The sequence below is a fragment of the Tachyglossus aculeatus genome, unplaced genomic scaffold (genome assembly GCF_015852505.1).
Source record: "Tachyglossus aculeatus isolate mTacAcu1 unplaced genomic scaffold, mTacAcu1.pri SUPER_32, whole genome shotgun sequence".
NCBI classification, from domain to species: domain Eukaryota; kingdom Metazoa; phylum Chordata; class Mammalia; order Monotremata; family Tachyglossidae; genus Tachyglossus; species Tachyglossus aculeatus.
The window spans coordinates 4,365,068-4,389,205 of NW_024044838.1; the positions used below are offsets into that span (position 1 = coordinate 4,365,068).

General features: G+C 46.6%; 1 protein-coding gene across 1 annotated transcript; it reads right to left on the reverse strand.

The window, feature by feature from the left end:
* Positions 1–2,910: 2,910 nt before the first annotated feature.
* LOC119921919 (olfactory receptor 14A2-like) lies at positions 2,911–16,582 on the reverse strand. Its single transcript, XM_038741894.1, has 8 exons — positions 15,632–16,582; positions 10,092–10,153; positions 6,710–6,762; positions 6,480–6,531; positions 3,788–3,885; positions 3,253–3,329; positions 3,056–3,189; positions 2,911–2,974 (listed from the first exon to the last, which is right to left on the reverse strand). The coding sequence occupies exons 1-8, from the start codon at positions 16,580–16,582 to the stop codon at positions 2,911–2,913; spliced, it is 1,491 nt and encodes a 496-aa protein (XP_038597822.1).
* Between the last annotated feature and the right edge of the window lie 7,556 nt (positions 16,583–24,138).

The following is a 24,138-nucleotide window of genomic DNA, read 5'->3' on the forward strand; positions in this document are numbered from 1 at the left end:
TCAGGCCCATTGTTCCTCCCCCTCCTCCATCCCTCACCCCCAGCGATCTGGCCTCCTACTCCATTAGTAAAATTAACTCTATCAGATCTGAGGTCCCCAAAGTCACTCCTCCCCCTTCTTCAACCTCCCTGCTCTCAACCATCTCCCCTACTCTCCAATCCTTCCCAGCAGTATCCTCAGATGAGATATCCTCCCTCCTCTCAAGTGCTACTCCAGCCACCTCTGCCTTTGACCCCATTCCTTCTCATCATATGAAATCTCTCACCCCTTCCCTCCTCCCCTCCTTAACGTCCATCTTCAACCACTCTCTCTCCACTGGTTCCTTCCCCTCTGCCTTCAAACAGGCCCACGTCTCTCCCATCCTAAAAAAACCCCCTCTCTTGACCCTCCCTCCCCTTCTAGTTATTGCCCTGTCTCCCCCCACCATTCATTTCCAAACTCCTTGAACGAGTCGTATACACCCGCTTCCTCGAATTCCTCAATGCTAACTCTCTCTTCGACCCCTTCCAATCTGGCTTCCGTCCCCTACACTCCACCGAAACTGCCCTCTCAAAGGTCACCAGTGACCTCCTTCTTGCCAAATTCAACGGCTCCTACTGTATCCTAATCCTCCTCGACCTCTCAGCTGCCTTCGACACTGTGGACCGTCCCCTTCTCCTCAACATGCTATCCAACCTTGGCTTCACAGACTCCATCTTCTACTGGTTCTCCTCTTATCTCTCCGGCCGTTCATTCCCAGGCTCCTTTGCTGGTTCCTCCTCCTGCTCCCATCCCCCACTGTTGGGTAGGGAATGTCTCTATATGTTGCCAACGTGTACTTCCCAAGCGCTTAGTACAGTGCTCTGCACACAGTAAGCGCTCAATAAATACGATTGAATGAATGAATGAAAATCCCCTTACTGTAGGGGTTCCTCAGTGGTCAGTTCTTGGTCCCCTTCTGTTCTCTAGCTACACTCACTCCCTTGGTGAACTCATTCGCTCACACGGCTTCAACTACCATCTCTACGCTGATGACAGCCAAAGATACATCTCTGGCCCTGCTCTCTCTCCACCTGCCTTCAGGAGATCTCATCTGGATGTCTGCCCGCCATCTAAAACTCAGTATGTCCAAGACTGAACTCCTTATCTTCCCTCCTAAACCCTGCCCTCTCCCTGACTTTCCTGTCACTGTAGACGGCACTACCATCCATCTCATCTCACAAGCCTGCAACCTTGGTGTCATCCTCGACTCTGCTCTCTCGTTCACCCCAAGTTCACATCCAATCCGTCACCAAATTCCGCCGGTCCCACCTCCACAACATCGCCAAAATGTGCCATTTCCTCCTCATCCAAACCGCTACCTTGCTGGTTCAATCTCTAATCCTACCCTGACTGGATTACTGCATCAGCCTCCTCTCTGATCTCCCATCCTCCTGTCTCTCCCCACTTCAGTCTATACTTCACGCCGCTGCCTGGATCATCTTTGTGCATAAACGCTCTGGGCATGTTATTCCCCTCCTCAAAAATCTCCAGGGGCTACCAGCCAACCTATGCATCAAGCAAAAACTCCTCACACTCTGCTTCAAGGCTCTCCAACACCTCACCCCCTCCTACCTCACCTCCATTCTCTCCTTCTACAACCCATCCCGCACCCTCTGCTCCTCCCCCGCTAACCTCCTCACTGTATCTCGTTATCGCTTGTCCCACCATCGACCCCCGGCCCACGTCCTCCCCCTGGCTTGTAATGCCCTCCCTCTGCACATCCGCCAAGCTAGCTCTCTTTCTCCCTTCAAAGCCCTACTGAGAGCTCACCTCCTCCAGGAGGCCTTCCCAGACTGAGCCTCCTTTTTCCTCTCTCCTCCCCATCCCCCCGCCCTACCTCCTTGTCCTCCCCGCAGCACCTGTATATACGTTTGTACAGATTTATTACTGTATTTATTTTATTTGTACATATTTACTATTCTATTTATTTTGTTAATGATGTGCATCTAGCTTTACTTCTGTTTATTCTAATGACTTGACACCTGTCCACATGTTTTGTTTTGTTGTCTGTCTCCCCCTTCTAGACTGTGAGCCCGTTGTTGGGTAGGGACCGTCTCTATATCAATCAATCAATCAATCAATCAGTCGTATTTATTGAGCGCTTACTGTGTGCAAAGCACTGTACAAAGCGCATGGGAAGTCCAAGGTGGCAACATAGAGACGGTCCCTACCCAACAGCGGGCTCACAGTCTAGATGGGGGAGACAAAGAACAAAACAAAACATATTAACAAAATAAAATAAGTAGACTAGATATGTACAAGGAAAATAAATAAATAAATAGAGTAATAAATACATACAAACATATATACACATATACAGGTGCTGTGGGGTGGGGAAGGAAGGGCTCAGTCTGGGAAGGACTCCTGGAGGAGGTGAGCTCTCAGTAGGGCCTTGAAGGGAGGAAGAGTGCTAGTTTGGCGGATGTTGGGAGGGAGGGCATTCCAGGCCAGGCCATATCGGACTCTCCCGAACGCTTAGTACAGTGCTCTGCACGCTCAATAAGACTGACCCCGGGCTAGGGAGGTACAGGCTGGATTGCGGAGGGGCAGGGGTAGCCCCCAGCCCCAATCCCCTGCACCTATATGTTGCCAACTTGTACTTCCCAAACGCTTAGTACAGTGCTCTGCACACAGTAAGTGCTCAATAAATACGGTTGAATGAATGAACTGTACTAAGCGCTTGGAAAGTACAATTCAGGATAAAGAGTGACAATCCATGCCCATGCCGGGATTACAGTCACAAACGGCTTCTCAGCCTCTGTCCCAGCCATTGAGAAATCCTCAGGCTCTGGACGTTCTCTTTGGACAACTCTTTATATGGATACCCCCACGGTCAGTACCCTGATGAGTAATGGGATAATCAGCAAAGGGAAATAGACATTTTGTCCCTTAGAGGAGGAATCTCCTCTTTAGGACTCTCCGCAGGTTGGCCTTCATGCCCCGGTTCCTCAAGCTGTAGATGAGGAGGTTAGCGGAGGGCACCATGGTGTAGAACACGGACACCAGCAGGTCCAGGGTCGAGGGGGAGTCTGACATGGGCTTGCGGTTAGAGATGACGGCCGTAGACAGGAATATGGTGAAGATGGCTAGGTGGGGCTGGAAGGTGGAGAAGGTTTTGGCCTGCCCCTCGGTGGCTGAAATCCTCAGCACGGACCAGAAGATGTGGACCTAGGAGACGACGATGGAAACGAAGCAGATGACAGATAACCCTGCCCCGGTGGTGATGCTCACACTGATGGCGAAATGGTCCTCGGAGCAGGAGAGCTTCAGCAGGGTGGGAACGTCACAGAAGAACGGGCTGGACGATGCTGGAACCTCAGGAGCTCATGGAGAATGTCGAAGCTGAATACAGGACCCCAATCAGCACCCCGCTGAGCCAAGAGGCGGCCACCATCTTTCCACAAGACATGTTGGTCATGATGAGCTCATAGTTCAGAGGGCGGCAGATGGCAGTGTAGCGGTCGTAGGACATCGCTGTGAGGATGACGAGCTCTGAATTAGCTAATATGACCACCAGGAAGACTTTTGCGGCACAGCCCAGGAGGGAGATAAATCTAAGGTCGGTCAGGGAGATGACGACTGCCTTGGGGATGGTGACGGAGATATAGCAGAGGTCGAGGACGGACAGGTTCCTGAGGAAGAAGTACATGGGGATGTGGAGGCGCCAGTCGAGGGCGGTGACAGCGACGATGAGAAGATTCTCCATCAGAGCCGCCAGGTAGAAAACGAGGAACAGCGTGGCTTGGACCAGCTCCAGCTCCCTTACCTCCGACAATCTCAACAGGAGGAATTCCCTCACTATGCAGGTGTTGGGGAGACTGCACTGACTTTATGCATGTGATGAGGGAAGAGCCAAAGTTAGAGCTAATTGATGGGAAGCGTGAAGGAATTGACAGGACATTTGCTGGTGATTCTCTATGGAGAGGAGACTGTTACTGAATTCAAAATGATATTTGTGTTCACCGTGAAGACTGAACATCTCTGGGGAATGATGTGGAATCCCTGCACAGGAAGAGGGAGGGTAGACTTCATTTTAGAATCACTGATGTTGGGGGTGAAGGAATAGGACTAAGTCAATCAATTCTATTTATTGAGTACCTACAGATGACACGGTATTAGTACATGTGATCATTGTTCCCAAGGAGCTTCCATTCTATTGGAAACACCAAACTTCAAACCGTGTAGACGCAGAGTGCACTATTGGGAAAAACACAGGCCCGGGAGTTGGAGGACCTGGATTCTCATCCCAGCTCAACCAGGTCTCTGCTGCATAGCCATGGGAGAGTAACTTACTTTTCTACGTCTCATTTTTCTCAATAGTAAAATGAGGTTTCGATACTTGTTTCCCCTCCTACGTCGTCTGTGAATCCCTTGTGGTACACGGACTGTGTTATACCAGATTGTCCTGAATCTACCTCAGCATTTAATACGTTCTTGGCACACAGTAAACAGTTAATAAATATCAAGAGAATTATTTTTGGTTGAGGAGCCCGAAACTAAAATGAATAGTAGAATTCAGAGAACATAAAGTGCGGTACCTGACTGTTGTGAAATTTTTTTCGGTGGTTTTAGAATTAAACAAGTAGTGCCTTTACACAAATATTCATCCATTTAGTGGAGAGAGTATGGGCCTGGTAGACAAAGTGACCTGGATTCTAATCCTATCTCCTTTTCTTCTCTACTATGTTACTTAGGGCCTGTCACCTTCTCTGTGCCTCGGTTACCTCATCTGAAAAATGGGGATTACAAATATGAGCACCCTATGGGGCATGGACTATGTACAACCTGATTAGCTTGCATCCACCCCAGTGCTTAGTACAGTACATCACTAATCCTACATCTTCTCCTCTCCTCAACCTCCCCTCAGGACAAGTTGTGTCTTTTTTCAAGCAACAGAAACTCACAATCGGTTTGAAGTCCCTCCACCCCATGACTGCACTTCACCCCCTTTCCATCGTTCAACCCGTTTTAGCTCTCAAAGCACCTTTGCAGTTTTTACTGACGATTGACTCTCCTGTTTCCATCATAGCCTGGAACTCCCTGTCTTATTCACTCAAAATCAGAGAGATCACAGTTCTTTCTGAATTCTGAGCACTGCTGAAATCCCCCCTCCTCCAACCAGCTAACCTAATTCATTTCCCAGCCCTCTAAACCCACTTCACTTAACTCAAGTGCGATTCAACTTATGTCCATCCTCAATTAATGGAAAAAGCATGGGCCCAAGAGTTCACTTTCATTCATTCATTCAATTGTATTTATTGAGCTCTTACTGTGTGAAGAATACTGTACTAAGCGCTTGTGAAGTACAAGTTGGCAACATAAGTTGGCAACACAGTCAATTCTTGACTGTGAGCTCCTTGAGGGCAGCATACATATGTACCAGTTCCATTCTATTGAATTGTCCCAAGCATAGCTTAATGGTTGTCAGAAGACTTGGGTTCTAATCCTGCCTCCATCCTTTTGCTGTTGTGGAACCTTGGGCAAGTCGCTTCACCTCTCTGGGCCTCAGTTTCATCATCTGAAAAATGGCACGCAATCACTGCAAATTCATCTTTCCATTCTTCTTTTCGTTCTAGAAGGGGCAGGGAATGCGTCTGCTATGCTGTTATAAAGTGGATAGAGCACTTTCTTGGGAGTCAGAAGGAGTCAGAAGGATCTGGGGTCTAATTCCGGCTCTGCCTCATGTCTGCTGTGTGGCAATGGGCAGGTCATTTAACTTCTTTGATCCTGTTACCTCATCTGTAAAATGGGGGTTAAGACTGTCAGCTCCGTGCAGAAAAAGGACTATATCCAACCTGCTTAACTTGTAGCTACCCCAGTGCTTAGGACAGTGCTTGGGACATAGTAAGCGCTTAACAAATGCCATTATTATTATTATTATTATTGTAGTAAGGGCTTAATGAGTACTACTATTATTATTGTAAGCGCTCATAATATGATTCAAGATTAATTAATTGATAGTAAATTATTCTGTGTCAACGTAGGCCAGTAGACTGGAAGGTTCTTGAGGGCAGGGATAACAACCTTTCCCACTACTTGTCTTCTCCCAACATTTGGGAAGAACTCTTACAGGGAGGAATTGCTTATAGTGCCAGTGGCTATACAAAGGTGGTCATAGTCTCTCAGCCCTGCCTGTCATTTATCCTCTTCAAGGGATTCAGGGATCCACTGAAGGCCAAAGTAACTGTCCATAGGGCTGAGAGTGTGCTGGAGCACCATAGCCCGGCAGGGAGTTGGCATCGTAGAGAGGTTAGAGGAGGAAGGAGGAAAGGAGTTTGATGGTTGGGGGTTACTGAACTGGAAAACACCTCCCCTTCAGTTAGCACCCCTCCCCGCCTGGGGCCGTGGACCTTGTCCATACCCCAATTTGGGCCCCATACTGGCTCCATCTCTTCCATCCTCATCTTCACACACACCCCCCGCGCCCTTCCATCCCACTCACCCCTGGTCACACTCACCGGGTCAGCGAGGGCTTGGGGTCGCTGTCTTCTTCAGGGCTGGGCTGGTCCCCTGTTTCCGCTCAGACTCTTGGGTTCAGTCAGCCAGAAAGGAACAGAGAGGGGCCGCCTTTCCCTCTCTGGTCTCCCTCAGACTCTGAGAGGCTCTCCAGATGGGGCCCCATCCCTGTAGATAAAGCAGAAGCTGCTCCGAGGGGGATCCCTCAAATGTGGCTCGGGACCCTGCTGACGGACCTCGTGGCCTGGACAAGCCACGCACTCTTTGTTCACGTGGTTCCTGAGTCTACTGGGAGACAAGAGCCCGGTCCCTGCAGCATCAGCGATAGTGCCAGGCCTCGGAGTTCCCGTGGAAACAGCGGCATCTGCATCCCAGTCCCCCAACGGTTCCTGTTTTTAACGTCAGTTTTTTGCCATTGTGAATGGTTTCACCTTTGTTTAATTCACAACCTGAGACACTCAATCTTTCGGTCAGTGAGCCAACTGTAACATTTTCCTATGGTCTTTGTGAAGTGCTTACTATATATCAGGAACTATACTAAGCGCTAGAATAGTTACAAGCTAATCAGATTGGACAGAGTCTATGTCCCCTATGGGGCTCACATCTCTATCCCCATTTTACATATGAGGGAACTGAGGCAGAGAGAAGTTAAGTGACCCTGCCCAAGGTCACACAGCAGACACGTGGTGGAACCGAGATCAGAACCCATGTCCATTGGATTCCCAAGATCGTGCTCTACCCACTTTGGCAACGTTGCTTCTTCTGACTTGTCCTCATTGCAAATCTAGACACTCTGTATATACTTACTATATGAACTGTACTCTTGAATCAGGTATTCGTCTACTTTCTCATCTTTCCCTTCTCTCCTTCCTCCTCTACGTAATTTATTCAGTGATTTTCTCCCCCATCAGATCGTAATCTCCTGGGAACAGGAACAATGTAATTTTATCTCTCTTCAACTCTCCTGAGTGCATACTACAGTGCTTTGCACCCAGAATGTGGTCAATAAACACAATTGATAATGATACTAGTAATAATTATGGTCTTTGCTTAGCACTTACTATGTGCCAAGCACCGTTGTAAGTTCTGGAGTAGATACAAGGTAATCAGGTTGGACACAGTCCCTGCCCCACATGAGGCTCACAGTTTCAATCCCCATTTTACAGATGAAGTAACTGAGATACAGAGAATTGAAGTGACTTGCCCAAGGTCACATGGCAGAAAAGAAGAGGAAAAAGGATTTGAGCCTCTGACTCCCAAGCCCATGCTCCGGATGGATGGATGGATGGATAGACGAGTGGTTGGAAGGTTGGATGGATGGAAGGAAGGGAAGATGGACTGACAAGAGAGGATGGATTTGAAAGTACAGATGGAGCTGCAGTCATCCTTTCTTCCCTTCCCCCATTGCACCTCCCATTTTACAACTTTCATTTCCAACCCCGGAGTCATGCTACAGGGCATATCATTATATTTTCATAGTCATTACTAACAATTATACCATTATTGTACTTATTGAAACGTTGTGTGCCTAACTTCTTGGAGTAGAAACCTTTTGGAGTAGAAACAAAAAATCAGTTCAGAAACAATTCCTGCCCCATAGGGGCTCAGAGTGAAAGAGGAAGAGAGATCCTAGGGAAGTTTAGTCACTGCCCCTAGGTCACAAAGCAAGCCAGTAACAGAGCTGGCATTGGAACTCAAGTCTCAATCAATAAATCAATCATATTTATTGAGCACTAACCGTGGACCCAGCACTGTATCAAGCACTTGTAAAAGCTCAATATAGTACACTTGGTAGACACTTTCCCTGCCCGCAGTTTGTTTACAATATGGAGCAATTCCCATTCCTTTAGGCTATGATGAAAGTTGAAAAAGTATGGTAATTGTTAAGCACATGTTATGTGCCAAGCACTGTTCTAAGCAATGGGATAGATACAAGGTAATCGGTTTGTCCCACGTGGGGTTCACAGTCTTAATATCCATTTTACAGATGAGATCACTGAGGCACAAAGAAGTGAAGTGGCTCGCCTAAGGTGACACGGAAGACAAGTGGCAGAGTAGGGATTAGAACTGCCCCAAAACAGGATTTACTGTACCAAACACCTGGGAGAGTTTAGTTTACCAGAGTTGTTAAACAGATTCCCTGCCCACAATGAGTTTACAGTCTACAGGGACTCCTCTTCCTTTAGGCCATGATTCTTCCCCAAAACTGGGTTGTCAGTCCTAATTCAGTCTTAGCTGCCTCCCCCCAAGACTTGGACAATTCATCAACATCCAGCGTTTTCTGCGATCCCTGTAGGACAGCTATGTTTCTGACTAGGTCCAAGGACAATTCCTTGATTAAGTGGTGGTGTGGGATAATTTGCACAAGGATGGAGACATTTTATCCCAGAGCTGAGGCTGGTTGAGTGACCCTCTCAGGAGTCCACCCATGGAGGCTTTCTTGTCCCAGTTCCTGGTTATAGATGAGGGGGTTCATGGAGGGGGGCACCACGGTGTAGAACACGGAAATCAGCTGGTCCAGTACTGAGTGGGAAACTGAGGGTGGCTTCAAGTAAGCTCAGAAACAAGTCATGACAAAGAGAGTGACGATGGCAAAGTGAGGCAGGCAGGTGGAGAGACTTTGGCTCAGCTCTCGGCGGCCGACATCCTCAGCCCGGCCCGGAAGATGCGCACATATGAGACAACAATAAGAATGAAGCAGACGACATCTTATTGTAAACTGGCTGTGACGCTCACGTTGATGGCGACGTGTTCCTCGGATTAGGTGATCTTTAGCAGGGAGTGGATGTCACAGAAAAACTGCTGGATGGTGATGGACCCGCAGAAGGACAGGGAGAAGGTTGGAGCTGAAAACAAAACTCTAAACAGGTCCCCACTGAGCCACGAGGTGGCCGCCATCTTCCCACAGGATACTCAGTTTATGATGACCTCGTAGTGCAGGGGGAGGCAGATGGCGGTGTAGCATCACTGTGAGGACAAAATATTCTGCACCTCCTAAGAAAATCACCAGACAGACCTGTGCTCCAAAGCCTAGGAAGGAGATTTATCTACGGACGGTCAGGGAGTTGTGGATGTATTTGAGGACGATGACGGAGATGTAGCAGAGGTCGAGGACAGACAGGTTCCCAAGGAAGAAGTACATGGAGGAGTGTAGGCACCGGTCAAGGAAGGTAGCGGCGACGATGTCCATCAGGGCCGCCAGGTAGACCAGGAGGAACAGCGCGGCATGGACCAGCTGCAGCTACCGGACCTCCGAGAAATCCAGGAGGAGAAATCCCGTCACCGTGGAAACGTTGGACATTTTCGAGAGGCAGCATTTACGTTCTGCAGTAGATGAGGGAAGAGCCAAAGTTAAATTCCATTGATGGGATGAGTGAAGAAACTGACAGGCAATTTGCTAGTGATTAGCAATGGAAGGGAAACAGTTATTGAATCCAAAATGATCTTTGAGTTCCTTATCCGGCAGGGACAAGGAAAGAACCAGATTTTCACATTATTTTGATCTATGTAAAGGGAATTCCTGAGATTGTCTCCCCTCCGCCACCCCAACAGAGTTGGCAAACATATTCCCTGTCCATATCGAGTTTACAGTCTGAAGGGACATCTTTTGGTACCTCGTCTTCAACCCTCCCCAATACCTGAACTTGTTCGCTGCTTCCACAACCCAATGCTCTACCTGAACATACACACACAAACACAAACAGCTTCAAGCACAGGGACCCTGATTGCAGCAACTCCTGTAAAGTGGAAAATGAATTCGTTCAGAAATATTTATTAAGCATTTATTGTGTGTGCAGCACTGTACTAAATGCTGGGGAGAGTATAATAGAATAATAAAGAGACACAGTCCCTGCTCACAACGATCTTACAGTCTGTAGGAATAACATATTGTAGTTGAGTTGATTTCAGTGAATATCTGATCATTCATTCATTCATTCATTCAATTGTATTTATTGAGCGCTTACTATGTGCAGAGCACTGTACTAAGCGCTTGGGAAGTACAAGTCGGCAACATATAGAGACGGTCCCTACCCAACAATGGGCTCACAGTCTAGAAGGGGGAGACAGATAACAAAACAAAACATGTGGACATGTGTCAAGTCATCAGAATAAACATTAATAAAGCTAGATACACATCATTAACAAAATAAATAGAATAGTAAATACGTACAAGTAAAATAAATAGAGTAACAAATCTGTACAAACATACATACAGGTGCTGTGGGGAGGGGAAGGAGGGGGGGGATGGGGAGGAGGAGAGGAAAAATGGGGTTCTGTGGTTTCACTCTCCTCCTCATTATAAGCTTTCTTCAACCAACTCTCCAAAAAGAATCTTCTTATGCTTCCTCCTCCTACTTCCGGCTCCCACCCTTACTTTGGCCTGGAATTCCACCCTTTTCAATTCCCTAGCCCGAAGATATCCCACCCTCAAAAACCTTTTGGGATTCCACCTTCTCAAGGAGGATTAAGCTAATTCACTTCTTCCCACCATGTCAGTGACCATCTCCAGACTTAACTCGTTCGCAGACCATCAGGTTATTGCTGCTGAATGTAAGATCCATTTCTCTAGACTATAAGCTCCTTGAGGAAACATGTCTACGAACTCATTTATACTGTATCGATCCAAGCATTTAGTTCGGTGCTCTGCACACGATAAGCGCTCAATAAATGTCTCTGATTGGTTAACTGATTGAAGTCTGCTTCCCTGCCAGACGGTGAGTTCCTTGTATATACGGAACATAACTACCAACTCTTTTATAGGGTACTCTCCTCAGCACTCAGAATAGCGCTCAGCACACATTAAGCACTCAAAAATATGATTATCGAGCACTCGTAATAATAATAATGATAGTATTTTTTAAACGCTTACTATGTGTGGGGAAGATAGAAGGTAATCAGGTTGTCCCACCTGAGGCTCACAGTCTTAATCCCCATTTTACAGGTGTTGTCACGGAGGCACAGAGAAGTTAAGTGACTTGCCCAAAGTCTCACAACTGAGACGTGGAGGTGCCGGGATTAGAACCCACGACCTCTGACTCCCACGCCTGTGCTTTCTCTACTTAGCCACGCTGCTTCTCTTCCACATATCTATTGTTCCATTATTTTCTCCTCCCAATCAATCAATCAATCAATCAAACAATCGTATTTAGTGAGCGCTTACTGTGTGCAGAGCACTGTACTAAGCGCTTGGGAAGTACAATTTGGCAACATATAGTTGTAAATTGTAAATGCTGTAAATGACATTTGTAAATGACATGTTGTAAATGACAGTTGTAAATGACATTTTGCCTATCTAGCCTATTAGATTAGGAAGTCTTTGAGGGCAGGGATCATGTCTTTTACCTCTCTATCGTATTTATTTAGCTCTCATTACGTGCCAGGCATTATACTAAGCTCTGTGGTGAATACAAGAAAATTGAGTGGGTCACAGTCTCTGTCCCACACAGGGCTCACAATTTCAGTCCCTATCATGATGCATGTGGTAACAGAGGCACAGAGAAGTGAACTGCTTTTCCCCCAAATCACCCAGAAGGGAAGCAGCCTGGCCCAGTGGAAAGACCATGGGCCTGGGCTCTAATTCCATCACTGCCAATTGCTTGCTGTGTGACCTTGGGCAAGTCACTTTACTTCCCTGTGCCTCAGTTCTCCTGTTCTCCCTCCTGCTCAGATTGTGAGCCCCATGAGGTACAGGGATTGTGTCCAATCCCTGCCCAGTGCTTAGAACAATGATTGAAACATTGTAAGCGGATAACAAATACCGTTAAAACAATAAAAAAGAGGTGGAGACGTGATTAGAACCCAAGTCATCTGACTCCCAGCCCATGCTCTATCTGGTAGGCCACACTGATTCTCTCTTGCCTCCTCCCAAGATTTGGGGGGGAATACTGTGATGAGGAATTGACGATGAAACATCCGGCTGGTGCAGTCTCAGTCGTACCCTCTTGTCCCTGCCTGGATGTTTTAGCTGGTGGTTGAAGTCACCATGGCAAGGGGCTGACGCCATGCCATAAAGTTCTAGCCCGTTAGCCATGGCAGCCAGGGTTTAGGCTGTGGATGGAGGGGACCAGGGGGCTACCATAGGGATAAATGATTTCCCTCTGCTTGTGTATGCAGCCTTGGTTCAAACTCCACCTTGGGCCCTGGGTATGAACGTCTTCCCAGAGTGACCCTCACACTCACATTGATAAGCCTGATGGTCCCTTCCTGTCTCTCCCCAGCCCCGACCAATCTCAACGGGACAGCGTGGGGCTGGGGGAGCCTCATATATGCAGCGGTCACGGAGGGACAGCGAGAAGCTGTCAGCCCTTCTCTGCTCTCTGGCGGACACTGAGATGCACTTTCCAGACAGGGCCCCCACCCTCTTTGATAAAAACACCGCCGCTCCGAGGGGGGTCCCCATAGTACCTGATCACGGTGCCTTGTCGCCACAGTCTTTGAATCCCCACAGAAATGAGGATCAGTGATGGCACTTTCGGCAGTGTTCCCATAGCAACAGCATCCTAATGGTTCCCGCTGTTAGTGACCACCTGGCTCAACGGGTGGGCGCTTCAGCTTCTTTTCTTTCTTCAGTGGTACCTGTTAAGCGCTTACTATGTGTCAGGCACCGCACTAAGTCCTGGGATTCGATACAAGGTAATCAGGGTGGAAAAAGTCCCTGTCCCACATGGGGCTCACAATCTCAATACCCATTTTACAGATGAGGGAACTGAAGCCCAGAGTAGTGAAAATACCTGCCCAAAGTCACACAGCAGAAAGGTAGCAGAGCCGAAATTAGAACCCTAGTGATTCTGACTCCCGGGTTCAGGCTCTATCGACTAGGCCACGCTGCTTCTCTGAGTTTCATCTTGTTCATGACCTCAAATAATCAATCGGTCATTTAATCAGTTGTATTTTCTGACGTCTTCTGATTGCAAATCTAGAAAGAACGAGAAATGACTATAAATCCATCCTAAGACCCTCCCCTGGGCTGGCCTGGGGAATCAACGCAGAGAAGCAGCATGAGAAGCAGCATTGCTTAATGGCAAGAGCACAGAGTCAGAGGACGTGGGTTCTAATCCCGACTCTGCCACTTGTCTGTTGTGTGACCTTGGGCAAACCACTTAACTTCTCTGGGCCTCAGTTACCTCATCTGGAAAATAGTGATTAAGACTGTGAATCCCAGGTGGGACAAACTGATTAAGTTGTATCTACCCCAGCGCTTAGAACAGTGCTTGACACATAGTAAGCGCTTAACAAATGCAATTATTGTTATTGTTATTATTATTATCAGTTTGGGAGGGGCTGACCACGGGAAAATCCCTGGTTTCAAGAAGGAATAGGCTGTAGCCTAGGATTTGTCCTCTTCCAACTCAGAGCTGAGGCACTGTACAAAACTCGAATGAGGAGGTCACTGTATTTTCTCCTCTGAATGGTCCTGTCCTCTTTCAAAATATCTCACTGATGGAAAAAGGAGAAATAATCTTTCAGCCCGCATGTCCTCCTCTCCCTTTCTAGTCCATCAGAGTACAGCTTTCCCCATCTTCAAAGCCCTTCCATCTTCTGACCACTTCCAGGATGCCTCGCACACTTTATTTTTCTTCTCGCTAAGTCATCTTCTCCCAAGTACCAATCAGCATCTTAGACCACTTCTCCATTTTTACACTCACACCCACCAATATAGTTTTGTACATAGTGATTTTATAAGATGTACTCTTTGAGCACTTAGTCATCTATTTACTATTCTTTCTATTCTCTTCTTCGTCCTCTCATTAATTATTTCTGCGTCTATCTCCCCTGATAGATTTTAAGCTCTTGGAAAGCGTGGATGGTGTTTAATTTATTTTAATATCTCCGAAGTGTTCACTACAGTACTTTACACCTAGAGTGCATTCAACAAATATCATTGATTGATGGATGAATGGAATGGTGGGTGGGTAGATGGATGGATAGATGATGGATGGATGGGTGGATTGTCTGCTGCGTGACCCTAAGCAAGGCACCTCACATCTCTGTGCCTCAGGTATCCGATCTGTAAAAAAGGAATTGAGACTGTGAGCACCATGTGGAATAGGGACTGTGTAAAATCTGATTAGCTTGTATTCGCCCCAGCATGTAATAAAATGCCTGGCACATAGTAAGCACTTTAGAAATACCACTATTTTTATTATTATCATGGATGAATTGACTGTTGGATGGATGGATGGATGGTTGGATGGACAGACATAGGGGTGAACAGACAGACAGACGGATGGATGGTCAGACGGATGAATGAATGGATAAATGAATAGATTCTAGGCAACGATTTGATCAGTCAAATTCATTCATTCATTCCATTGTATTTATTGAGCACTTACTGTGTGCAGAGCACTGTACTAAGCGCTTGGAAAGTAGCATAATACAGAAACGAATAGAGATAACCCCTGCCCACAACGGGTTCACAGTCTAGAAAGGGGGAGATAAGCATCAAAACAACTAACAGGACAGGCAGTCTAATGTGAAGGACAGCTTCTATGACGGCAAACCTTCTCCCTTATCACCCTCCGATTTTCTGATTTTCATAACCACCGTGTGATCTTAAAATTCATAGAATTATTTTTATTATCAATAGCAGTATCAACACTGTGATTATTGTATTCATTAAGAATTTACTTGCCAAAGACTGCCAAGGGCTGGAGTAGAAACAGACTAATCAGATTGGACACGTTTCCTGACACGCAGGGGCTCAGACTGCAAGAGAAAGAGAGAGCACATATTGAATCCCGATTTTACAGAGAGATCCAAAGAAGTTACGTGGTTGGACCAAGGTCATGCAGCAGGTCGTGGCAGAACCGGGCAGACCTTTCAAATCTCATGATTCCCAGCCACATGCTCATTCCACTAAGCCATGATGTCACCTAAAAATTCACTTGTCAGTCATTTATGCATTCATTCAATTATTTTTATTGAGTTTTTACCGTGTGCCTAACACTGTCCTAAGCGCTTGAAAAATCCAATTCAGAATAAAGAGAAACAATCCCTGTCCACACAGGGCGTCTAGTCACCCATGGCTTATCAACCTCTTTCCCAGACAATGACAAATCCTCAGGAGCTGGACTTTCTCTTTGGACATCTCTTTATATGGTTACTCTCACGGTCAGGGCCCTGATGAGGAATGGGATAGTCAGCGAAGGGAAACAGACATTTTGTCTCTTAGAGGAGGGAGGAGGAAGCTTTCCTTTAGGACTCTCCCCAGGGCGGCCTTCATGTTCCGGTTCCTCAGGTTGTAGATGAGAGGGTTCAGGGTGGGGGGCACCACGGCGTAGAACATGGACAACAGCAGGTCCAGGGTCGAGGTGGAGTCTGACACGGGCTTGAGGTAGGAGATCACTGCAGTAGAGACGAAGACAGTGAAGACGGCGAGGTGAGGCAAGCAGGTGGAGAAGGCTTTGGCCCGGCCCTCGGTGGCCGGCATCATCAGCACGGCCTGAAAGATGTGCACATAGGAGACAACGATGAAGACAAAGCAGGCGACATGTAAACCTACCGCACCGGTAACGCTCACATCAATGGCGACATGGTCTTCGGAGCAGGAGATCTTCAGCAGGGAGGGGACGTCACAGAAGAACTGATGGACGATGTTGGACCCGCAGAAGCCCAGGGAGAAAGTTGAAGCTGAATACAAGACCCCAAACAGCACCGCGATGAGCCAGGAGACGGCTGCCATCTTTCCACTGACCCTGTTGTTCATGATGAGCTCATAGCGTAGGGGTAGGCAGATGGCCGCATAACGGTGGTAGGACATCACCGTAAGGATGGCCAGCTCTGAAGCAGCAAATAGAACCACCAAAAAGACCTGGGCCACGCAGCGCAAGAGGGAGATGGATCTATTGTTGGTCAGGGAGATGACGACAGACTTGGGAACAGTGACAGAGATGTAGCAGAGGTCGAGGACTGACAGATTCCTGAGGAAGAAGTACATGGGGGTCTGGAGGAGCCGGTCGAGGGCGGTGATGGCGACGATGAGGAAATTCCCCGTCAGGGCCGCCAGGTAGACCAGAAGGAACAGCTGGACATGGACAAGCTGCAGCTCTCGGATCTCCGAGAAACCCAGCAAGAGGAATTCCCCCACCGTGGAGACGCTGGGCATTTTGGGGGACAGCATTGACTTTCTGCATGTGATGAGGGAAGAGTCAGTTAGAGTCCATTGATGGGATGAGTGAAAGAACTGACGGGACACTTGCTGGTGATTCTCTAGCAGAGGAGAGAGTTATTGGATTCAGAATGATCTCTGAGTTCTCCGTGGAGGCATTGAACATTTTTGGGAAATGATGTCGACTCCCTGCACGGGAAGAGGGAAGGAAGACTTTAATTTAGAGGCATTGATATTGTGGGTGAAGGAATAAGACTAAGTAAATCGATTCTATTTATTGAGTACCTATGGAGGACACAGTATTAGTACATATAATCACTGCCCGCAAGGAGCTTCCACTCTATTGGAAGCACCAAGTTTCAAACCGTGTAGATTGCAGGGTGCACTATTGGGAAGAACACAGGTCTGGGAGTCAGAGGACCTGGGTTCTAATTACAGCTCTACCACTTGTTGGCTGCATAGCCATGGGAATGTGACAACTTTTCTATGCCTCAGTTTTCTCAATAGTAAAATGAGGATTCGATACCTGTTTTCCATCCTACCTATTCTGTGAATTCCTCGTGGGACACGGACCAGATTGTTCTACCAGATTGTTCCGAATCTTCCACAACACTTAATACTATGCTTGGAACATAGTAAGCACTCAATAAATACCAAAAGTTTTATTTTTGGTTGAGGAGACGAAAACTAAAATGAACATAAGGTAAGAGAGATCAGAAAACAACAAAGATATGATATGACTGTTGTGAAATATTTTTGTTGCACTTAGATTCAAACAAGAAGTGTATTTATACATAAAATCATCCATTTACCGAAGAGAGAATGAGCCTGGTAAACAGAAGGACATGGATTCTAATTCTGCCTTCTCCTCTTATCTGCTGTATGACCTCAGGCAGGAAACTTACCTTCTCTGTGTCTCAGTTACCTCATCTGTAAATTGGGGATTATGACTGAAAGCACCATGTGAGGTATGGACTGTGTCCAACCTGATTAGCTTGTATCCACCCCAGTGCTTAGTACAGTACCTTACATGTAATAAGCACTTAACGACATCATAAAACAAACAACAAAAATAAAACCCGCATATACATCAAACTGATTCCATTTGCTCAATATCTGCATTCACACTTGGACTCACACAAACACAAGTATACCTGATTACTCATCTAGTCTTTTCCTAGAGCATCGCTCAGTATACATCTTCTCCTCTCCTCAGCCTCCTCTAATGACAAGTTGTATCTTTTCACAAGTAACGTAAACTCAGAATTGGCTTGAAGGCTCTCCACCTTATGACTGCACTTCACCTCCTTTCCATCGTTCAACTCGTGTTCTCAGCTCTCAAAGCAACTTTCTGTTTGCTACTCACTATTGACTATTGTTTCTGTCCTAGCCTGGAACTACCTCTCTTATCCACTCAAAATCAGAGATCACAGTTCGTTCCCAATTCTGAGCGCACTGCTCAAATCGCCCCCTCCTCCGAGCATCTACCCTGATTCATTTCCCAGCCCGCTAAACCTACTTCACCTAACTCAAATGCGAATCAACTCTTCCAACCTCATTTACTGGAAAAATCATGGGCCTAGGAGTTCTCTTCCTGACTGTGAGCTCCTTGCAGGCAGCATGCACATCTACCAGCTCTGTTCATCATCAATCGTATTTATTGAGCGCTTACTATGTGCAGAGCACTGTACTAAGCGCTTGGGAAGTACAAATTGGCAACATATAGAGACAGTCCCTACCCAACAGTGGGCTCACAGTTTAAAAGGGGGAGACAGAGAACAAAACCAAACATACTAACAAAATAAAATAAATAGAATAGATATGTACAAATAAAATAAATAAATAAATAAATAGAGTAATAAATATGTACAAACATATATACGTATATACAGGTGCTGTGGGGAAGGGAAGGAGGTAATGTGGGGGGATGGAGAGGGGGACGAGGGGGAGAGGAAGGAAGGGGCTCAGTCTGGGAAGGCCTCCTGGAGGAGGTGAGCTCTCAGCAGGGCCTTGTTTTCCCACAAGCTCTATTCTATTGTTCTCCCACAACCATAGTTTAGTGGTTGTCAGATGATTTGGGTTCTAATTCTGCCTCTGTTCCCTTGCTGCTGTGGGACCTTGGGCAAGTAGTTTCACTTCTCTGGGCCCCAGTTTCCTCATCTGCAAAAGGGCACGCAATAATAGCATATTCATCTTTCCATTTTTTCTTTCCTTCTAGAAAGGGCAGGGAATGTGTCTGTTATGGTGTTATAAAGTGGATAGTGCACTGACTTGGGAGTTAGAAGGAGTCAGAAGGACCTGGGTTCTAATTCCGACTCTGCCTCATGTCTCCTGTGTGACCTTGGGAAAGTCATTTAACTTATCTGAGGCTCAGGTACCTCATCTATAAAATAGGGGTTAAGACTGTGAGACCCATGTGGAACAAGGACTGTAACCAACCTGCTTAACCTATATCTACCCCAGCGTTTAGGACAGTGCTTGGGACATAGTAACAGCTTAAGAAGCACAACTATCGTTATTACTCTCCAAGTGCTTAATTCACACAATAAACCGTCAATAAATATGATTCAAGGTTAATTGATTGATAGTAAATTATACTCTGTCAACCTAGCACAGTAGGCTGGAAAGCCCATGAGGGCAGGGATTACAACATTTCCCACTAATAATAATAATAATGATGGTATTAGTTAAATGATTACTATGTGCAAAGCACTGTTCTAAGCGCTGGGGGGAAACACGGTGACCAGGTTGTCCCACGTGGGGCTCACACTCTTAATCCCCATTTTACAGATGAGGGAACTGAGGCACAGAGAAGTGAAGTGACTTGCCGAAGATCATACAGCTGACAATTGGTGGAGCCGGGATTTGAACCCATGATTTCTGACTCCAAAGCGTGTACTCTTTCCACTGAGCCATGCTGCTTCTCCACTGTCTTCAGCCAACATTTGGAAAGAACCGTTACAGGAAGTTAATGTTGATAGTGCCAGAGGCTGTACAAAGCTGGTAACACTCTCTCAGCCCTGCCTGTCATTTACCCTCATCAAGGGATTCTGAGACCCACTGAAGGCCAAAATGACTGTCCACAGTGCTGACACTGAGCTGGAGCACCGTAGCCTGGCAGGGAGTTGGCATGGTAACGAGGTTTGAGGAGGAAAGAAGAGAGGTGTGTGATGGTCGGGGGTTACTGGATTGGAATACAGCTCCCATCCTGCTAGCACCCCTGCCGCGCTGGAGGCCGTGGCCCTGGTCTGAACACCTATTTAGGCACCAGACTGGCTCCATCTCTTCCATCCTCATCCTCGTTCCCCCTCTCCCCTCCCCCCACCCCCGCCGCCATTCCATCCCACTCACCCTCGGTCAATCTCACCGGGGCAGCATGGAGCTGGGGATCGCTGACCTCTGCAGGGCTGTGCTGGACTCTTGCTTCCCCTAGGACTCACGGTTCAGTCATCCAGGAAGGAACAGAGAGGAGCCCTCTATCTCCCTTCGTATCCCTCAGACCCCCCTCTCCAGATTGGCCCCCATCCCTCTAGATAAAGCGGAAGATGGTCCGAGGTCCCCCATCACTGGAGGATGGTTCGGGGCCCTGCCGAGGGACTTCGTGGCCTGTGTAAGCCAAGTACCCTACGGGGACGTGGTTCCTAAGGCTCCTGGGAGACAGGGGCCCGGTTCCTGCAGCATCAGTAATGGTGCCAGCCCTCGGGGTTCCCTTGGAAACAGCGGCATCTGCATCCCAGCGTCCCAACGGTACCTGTTTTCAAAGACAGTCTTTAGCTTTTTTGAATGGTTTCACCTTTGTTTAATTCACAACCTGAACCATTCAATCTGCCAGTCAACCAGCCAATTGTAACTTTTTCTTAAGACCTTTGTGAAGGGCTTACTACATATCAGGCACTATACTAAGTGCTGGAGTAGTTACAAGCTAATCATATTGGACAGAGTCTATGTCCTCCATGGGGCTCACATCTCAATCCCCAGTTTACTGATGAGGGCACTGAGACCCGGAACTGTTAAGCGACCCTGCCCAAGATCACACAGCAGACATATGGGGGAACCGAGATCAGATTCCAGGTCCATATCCATAGAGAAGCAGCGGGGCTCAGTGGAAAAAGCTTTGGAGCTTTGGAGTCAGAGGTCATGGGTTCAAACCCCGGCTCCGTCCGTTGTCAGCTGTGTGACTTTGGGCAAGTCACTTAATTTCTCTGTGCCTCAGTTACCTCATCTGTAAAATGGGGATTAAGACTGTGAGGCACCCGTGGGACAATCTGATCACCCCTTGGGACCACCCGATCACCTCGTAACCTCCCCAGCGCTTAGAACAGAGCTTTGCACATAGTAAGCACTTAATAAATGTCATTATTATCATTATTACAATTATTTAATATTATTGTTATGGCATTTATTAAGTGCTTACTATGTGCAAAGAACTGTTCTAAGCGCTGGGGGATACAAGGTAATCAGGTGGTCCCACGGGGGGCTCACAGTCAACCCCCATTTTACAGATGAGGTAGCTGAGGCCCAGAGAAGTTAAGTGACTTGCCCAAGGCCACACAGCTGACAATTGGCAGAGCAGGGATTTGAACCCACGACCACTGACTCCAAATCAATCAATCAATCAATCGTATTTATTGAGCGCTTACTGTGTGCAGAGCACTGTACTAAGCGCTTGGGAAGTACAAATTGGCAACATATAGAGACGGTCCCTACCCAACAGTGGGCTCGCAATCTAGAAGTGGGCGACAGAACAAAACAAAACATATTAACAAAATAAAATAAATAGAATAGATATGTACAAGTAAAATAAATAGAGTAATAAATACGAACAAACATATATATATATATATATATATATATATATATATATATATATACTCTATTTATATATATGTATATATATATATACTCTATTTATATATATGTATATATATATAGGTATATATATCTTTGTTCGTATTTATTACTCTATTTATATAGAGTATAAATATGTATATATATATATATATATATATACAGGTGCTGTGGGGAACGGAAAGAGGTAGGGCAGGGGGGATGGAGAGGGGCCCACGCCCCACGCCCGTACTCTTTCCACTGAGCCACGCTGCGTCTCTTTGAAACCCATTCCCGTGCTCTACCCACTAGGAATAGCTGTTTCTTCTGACTTGTCCTGATTAAATATCCGCTGCAGCTCAGTTTATACTGAGTATATAAACTGTACTCTTGAATCAAGCGTTCATCCGCTTTCTCATCTTTCCATTCACTCCTTCCTTCTCTAGGTAATCTATTTTGTGATTTTCTCCCTCATCAGATCATAATCTCCTGAAGAACAGGAGCAACGCGATTTTATCTCTTTTCAACTCTCCTGAGAGCTTACTAGTGTTCAGCACAAAAGATGTAGTCAATAAATACCATTGATAATAATAATAGCAATAATTATGGTTTGTTAAGTGCTTACTATGTGCCAAGCACTATTCTACATTCTGGGGTAGATACAGGGTAATCAGGTTAGAAACAGTTCTTGCCCCACATAGGGCTCACAGACTAAATCACCATTTTACAGATGATGTAACTGAAGCACAGAGAAGTGAAGTGACTTGCCCAAGGTCCCATGGCAGACAAGTAGCAGAACCGAGATTAGAACCCTTGACCTCTGACTCCTAAGCCCGTGCTCTGGATGGATGGACGGATGGATGGATGGATGAATGGATGGATGGATGGATGGATGGATGGATGGATGGATGGATGGATGTGTAGATGAATGATTGGAAGGATGGATAAATGGAAGGAAGGAAAGATGGATTGATGAGAGAGGATGGATTTGACTGGACAGATGGAGCTAGTCATCTTTCTTCCCTTCTCCCATAACACCTCTCATTCTCCTACTTTCATTCCCATCTCCAGAGGCATACTAAAGAGTGTATCATTATTGTATTCATTAAGAGGTTGTGTGCCTATATTTTTCCACTTGCTGGAGTTGAAACAAAATAATCAGTTCAGACAATATTCCTGTCCCACAGGGGCTCAAAGCGTGAGAGACAGAGAGATCCTAGGGATGTTAGCTAACTACCCCGAGGTCACAAACAGGCTAGTATCAGAGCCCTCATCAGAACTCAATTTTCAGTCAATCATATTTATTGAGCACTTACTCTGGGTCCAAAACTGTACTAAGCATTTGGAAAAGTTCAATATAACAGAGTTGGTAGACACTTTCCCTGCCCACAATGAGCTTAAAGTCAAGACCGATTCCCATTCCTGTAGGCTGTGATAAAAGTTTTTTAAAAAATTATGTTATTTGTTAAGCACTTGCTATGTGCCAAGCCTTGTTCTAAGCAATGGGAAAGATACAAGGTAATTGGTTTGTCCCACGTGGGGTTCACAGTCTGAATTTCCATTTTACAGACGAGGTCAATGAGGCACAAAGAAGTGAAGTGGCTCTCCTAAGGTCACACAGAAGATAAGTTGCAGAGCACGGACTAGAACTGCCTCAAAACAGGATTTACTGTACTAAACACCTGGGAGAGTTCACTTTAACAGAGTTGTTAAACAGATTCCCTGCCCACAGTGAGCTCACAGTCTACAACGACTCCCCTTCCTTTAGGCCATGATACCTCTCCAAAACTGGATTGTCAGCCTTACTAAGACTGACTAAACCTTCAGTCTTAGTCTTCAGTCTTAGTCGCCTCCCACCAAGATTTTGACAATTCATTAACGTCCAGCGATTTCTGTGAACCCCGTAGTACAACTAAGTATTTGGCTACACCCAAGGGCAATTCCTTGGTTAAGTGGTGGTGTGGTATTATTTGCACAAGGAAGGACACATTTTGCCCAAGAGCAGAGGCTGGTGAGTGACCCTTTTAGGATCCTGACCATGGCAGCCTTCATGTCCAGGTTCCTCAGGCTGTAGATGAGGGGGTTCAGGGAGGGGGGCACCAACGTGTAGAACATAGATAGCAGCAGGTTCACGATTAAGGAGAAGTCTGAGGACGACTTGATCTAGACAAATACACTCACAGAAAGGAAAACAGTGACAACGAATAGATGAGGCAGGCAAATAGAGAAGGCTTTGGCCCGGCCTTCGGTGGCTCGCATCCTCAGCATGGCCCGGAAGATGCGCACATACGAGAAAGTGATGGAAATGAAGCGGATGACGGCTAAGGCTACCCCAAAAAACACAGTAGCGTCGATGGCTATGAGTTTCTCCGAGCGGGCCGATCTTCAGCATAGGGGGGACGTCACAGAAAACTGGGGGACGTTGTTGGACTTGCAGAAGGACAGGGAGAACATCCCAGCTGAACACATTGCGAGAAGCAGCGTGGCTCAGTGGAAAAGAGCATGGGCTTTGGAGTCAGAGGACATGGGTTCAAATCCCGGCTCTGCCAATTGTCAGCTGTGTGACTTTGGGCAAGTCACTTAACTTCTCTGTGCCTCAGTTCCCTCATCGGTAAAATGGGGTTGAAGACTGTGAGCCCCCCGTGGAACAAACCGATCACCTTGTAACCTCCCCAGCACTTAGATCAGTGCTTTTCACATGGTAAGCGCTTAATAAATGCCATTAT